Below are 4,484 nucleotides of genomic sequence, written 5' to 3'. Positions count from 1 at the left end.
ACCCAGAATAACTAACTATGATGTGCACATTCAAAAAGCAAACTTGATTTTTCTGGCTCATCCTTGCTCACCTCTTAACCCTATTTAAATAAATAAGATATGCTGACTTCATTTTGTCTTGATATAGCAGTCTGCAATTGATATGCTAAGTTTATTTGCAATGGATTTGGGTTGATTTGTTGACTGTTTAGTGCTTAAAGAATATTTCCTGAAACACACATGCTGCCATCTGACTTGCCTACCTGTCTCTGTCCAACTCCAGGAGCTGAGTTAGTCATCCCAGTACTTCAGGATCCATTAGCATCCCCCTCTGTAGCTCCTCGTGCACCCTTCATTCCCTCCCCCTCAACCCACCACCCACTCCTCACCATTATTGAGACCACCAAAGAGTCCCTGTCCGAGGCCACTGAGGCGGGGGTACCTTGCTTGTCGGACCAAGGCAGCGATGATTGTGATGATGATGGCTTGGTGATATCGGGGTATGGCTCTGGGGAAGCGTTCAAGTCTAACCTGCCCCCTACTGATGACGAAGATTTTTACACGACCTTCTCCTTGGTAACATATCAGACCTTATCCACGTCAGGCTTTGAAGGTGACTACAAATCTCACGCACCCAAGACTTTTAGACCTAATAAACCTTCAATCTCCAGACGCGGTAGGACTACCACTATCTACTAACTACTAACCGCCGACCAGAGCCGCACCACCGCCACCTCTGCCTCCACCGCAACCCTCCACAATGCTCCGGCCAAACAGCCGTCTGGCAAAATGAATAACCGCGAGCTAAAACCCCAGCCCGACCTAGTGTTGCTTCCATTGCCCACATCCTTTGAGGTAGACAGCACCAAGCTGAGGGGCCCATTAATAACCTCCCCAATGTTCCATAATACCCACAGCACTCCCCACAGAGCCGGGCGTCAGGCGAGTTCCAGGACCCTCGGAAGTGGTCCGTGAATCTAGCAGCACCACCGGGATGGTCATCGGAATAGTGGCGGCCGCTGCCCTGTGCATCCTCATCCTTCTGTATGCCATGTATAAGTACAGGAACAGGGATGAGGGCTCCTACCAGGTGGACGAGAGCAGGAACTACATAACCAACTCAGCTGTGCAGAGCAATGGCGCTGTCATGAAGGACAAACAGCAGAGCTTGAAAGGCAGCAACAAGAAACAGAAAAACAAGGATAAGGAGTATTATGTGTGACTGTGAGACTATCGTTCATATGAGAGCGAGAGAAGAAAGAAAGCACTAAAAAAACATTTCCTTATCAGTTTCCTTGCGAGAAGCTATGACAAATGATGGTATAACATGGAACTTGAATAATCTTATACTGTGCTGAGTAGTTAAACTGATGATATGTACTGTAATATAAAGCACACTTACTATTGTAAGCATAACAACAAGGCTAAATAGCAACTTTAGACGTTCTATCTGGTCAGAGACGTTATCAGTAGAGAAATATTTCAAAGCTACATCATTCTCCTAAGTGACTTTTAGAGCTATGTGATCTCTGGCATTAAAGAAAAAACCTTTTTGTAAAATTGTCAACTTCAAAAGGCTCATAATCTTATACATTTTCAGCATGTAAGCAACACGTAGTGCTTAACAACAGGGGGTCAGGCACACCATCAGTGTGAACGTAAAAGAGGACTCCTGTTGTATCAAAGGATGACTTTTCTATGGTTTATACATAATACAAGTGTGGTGTCTATTTTTTTTTTGCTTTGAGCAAAAGGAAAAAAATGACAAAAAGAACAGCAAGAAAAGAAAAGAAAACTATGTCTGTGTATAAAATGATACTAAGTGAGCAAATGGCCATGGGCAGATCTCATACTCTACTCTGATTCACAACAATTATTCTTAGTGTTTGACAGACTATTCCCCCGGCCGGTTCTTTTGGTAAAAAGCAACAGATTGTAAAATGCATGCCATCCTAAATCGACAGTAAAGTCCAGTCCAGACTTTCCAGTCCCGTATAGTTTTCAACTGGGACCATGTTCTTGACTTAATGCCAAACAGTTCTTCATGATAAGATCAGAACTCAACCCCTTCCTACTATTAAACCCCTGAAAAGTGTTAACCAATGAAAAAAATATCTATTTAAAAAAGGTCTATCAATGCACAGCCAGTCGTGGTTTTATCTTTTTGCAAAACTGTATGTTGATTAATTGCCTGTCGTTCTCTTTTTCTATGAAGGTGTCAGGTGGAAGACAAATGCAGTACTACAAACTGTTAACAAATGTGTATACAGAAATAAATCTAATGTTGAAAGTGTGACTTCTATCTACTGTCACAGTCAACTATGTCAAAAAACAAGACATTTGTTTACATATTTTATTACATGCTAGCTGTTGTACTTTGTAGGTAGGAAATTGTACATATACCATGACAGTTGTAATTTTTAGTACCTCTATTGTACAGACTGAAGATATGATTTATCAGCGTATTTCATGACAGAATCTATTAACTGTTAATTTACATGAAGAAAAAACTTTAATCTGAATGTGAAGAATCATATTGATATTTCATAAAGAATAAAGTGTATTGTTAGCCTAGAGATCTAACCAGAGATGTTTCTAAAGTTGCATGAATATTTAACTACTTGCAGTTGTCCAACAAATACAAGGTGCCCTTTCTTCTGTATTATGGCTCTCTTATTATGGGTTACACTAGTGATATTTATTTTTAAAAGCGAATAAAGATAGAGTTATGACAAATCCAGAAAGATAAAGAGGCTATAGTGGATGGAGTCTGGAAATGAAGACCTAAAGTATTGGACTGGTCACCATTTTATCATGAGTAAAATATATATTTTGCTGTCCACTTTGCCCATGAATGACAAATGACAAAACATGTCCATTAAATGATGTGGAGGTGCAGTCTTATTTTGCCTGAAATTAACAGTTTTTGTGTTTTAATTAAGTTTTTCACCCTTTTTTTTATCAGTTTGATAACAATTAAAACATAAAGTTTTCTCTGAAAGTAAACTGTAGTCCTTGGATAAATCCAATAATAAATAATAACCCAACAGGAGAGAAAATAAGGCATCTCTAAAGCCTTTGAAAACTTGTTTTGAAATCTTCAGTTTTTCTCTACAACATTACTTAATAACGATAACATTTGCAAAATCGACGTCCAGCTAATCTGTGGTTGGATCGCAGCTGACTGTGGCCAAGCAACAGAAGCATTCGATTTGGATTCAAACCTTGCTTTATTCTGATTGATACAAAATGGAACGTGACGTGAACATTTTCTAACCATAAACCAGGTAAATGTTTCTTCATGTGGAAGCTATTAGAATATTGGTTTTGGGATCTTTAAAAGAAGATTTTTGATACCGATTCAGACTGAGAGATATAGCAAGGTTCCACAGAGGACACGTATCTTTAACTCATGACAGAATGTAATGTACCTTGCCCAATCAAAAAATAAAACTCAATCAAAGAACCAGTCATCCATTTATTTTGTAATCCTTTTACAGATCCAAGTCACAGTAGCAACAGGAAACCCCCTAATGTTAACCATTCCCGCTCCACCACGTCTCAAATGTCCCTTTCTGTCCTTCGCCAGACAGTTTTCCTTTATGGTTCGGATCATAAGAATGGAACTCGATCAGTGGAACATGTGGCTGTATATTTGGGGAGATTAAAGCCCTTTCTGTTCCAAATTGGGATTGCTAACATCTTTATTCTTCCTCCCCACTGACAAGTTAGTGAGGAACACCTGCTAACCATCCTCCTGCTCACAAGTTCAATTGACATGTAGCTTGAGGATATTGATAAAGCTGTTGATACAGAAGTCATGCATTAAATGCAGCAAGTGAATACCTGGACCAGATGTCAAGTCAATGAAATCTGTTCGAAATATTTCACGTAAGAGTTAGCTACAATGGAGGATATGTGTGATCCCATGATTATACACTTGTAGTGTTGCCAAATACCCTTTACATAAATATGGTGTCACATTTTAGGGACCTGAACCATGATAAGGCTTTTTCTATCTTGTTTCCAATGACCATCAATTAATTGTTATTTGGAATACTGGGAAAGAACAAACTCATGATGCTGCTTCCCAGGCTGCAGGGTTGGGCACACAGCGCGAACGGGTGCAGTTACATAAGGTTTTCACGATAAGGTGTGATTTGGTCAATCATTTTTTGCATTTAATGGAGAAAGCATGCAGTATATAAACATCTTGAACCAAGAAGGTCAAATGAACGTCACTATTAAAAAACCTTCAGATAAAGGCAACTTGTAAGAAACGGTCCTGAAGGTCACATTCTGCTGTAGTGATGTAGATGCACTATGGTGTTATATGAGGAACCCGACGAATTATTGTGTTTATACAACCACCAATACTCAATAGCAGTAAGGGAGATAATAAATACATAATACATTTCATTTATATAGCGCTTCTCATCTGCCTAGACAAATCTTGAAGCGCTTCACAACAAAGGAAACTGATAACATTTGAGTGATTAAACAAA

The 4,484-nt window shown here is 39.3% G+C and overlaps 1 protein-coding gene across 1 annotated transcript; it reads left to right on the top strand.

Annotated features, from left to right (window-relative positions):
- The first annotated feature begins 219 nt into the window (after positions 1 to 219).
- Positions 220 to 3,437, top strand: LOC104945094 (neurexin-3-beta-like). Its single transcript, XM_010770715.1, is given in 2 exon segments — positions 220 to 887; positions 889 to 3,437. Coding segments are annotated over 2 exon segments (981 nt in total). The 3' UTR covers positions 1,202 to 3,437.
- Positions 3,438 to 4,484: the final 1,047 nt, after the last annotated feature.

The sequence above is a fragment of the Notothenia coriiceps genome, unplaced genomic scaffold (assembly GCF_000735185.1).
Source record: "Notothenia coriiceps isolate Sejong01 unplaced genomic scaffold, NC01 NC01_scaffold00009136, whole genome shotgun sequence".
Classification (NCBI taxonomy): domain Eukaryota; kingdom Metazoa; phylum Chordata; class Actinopteri; order Perciformes; family Nototheniidae; genus Notothenia; species Notothenia coriiceps.
This window is presented reverse-complemented; position numbering and strand designations above follow the sequence as displayed.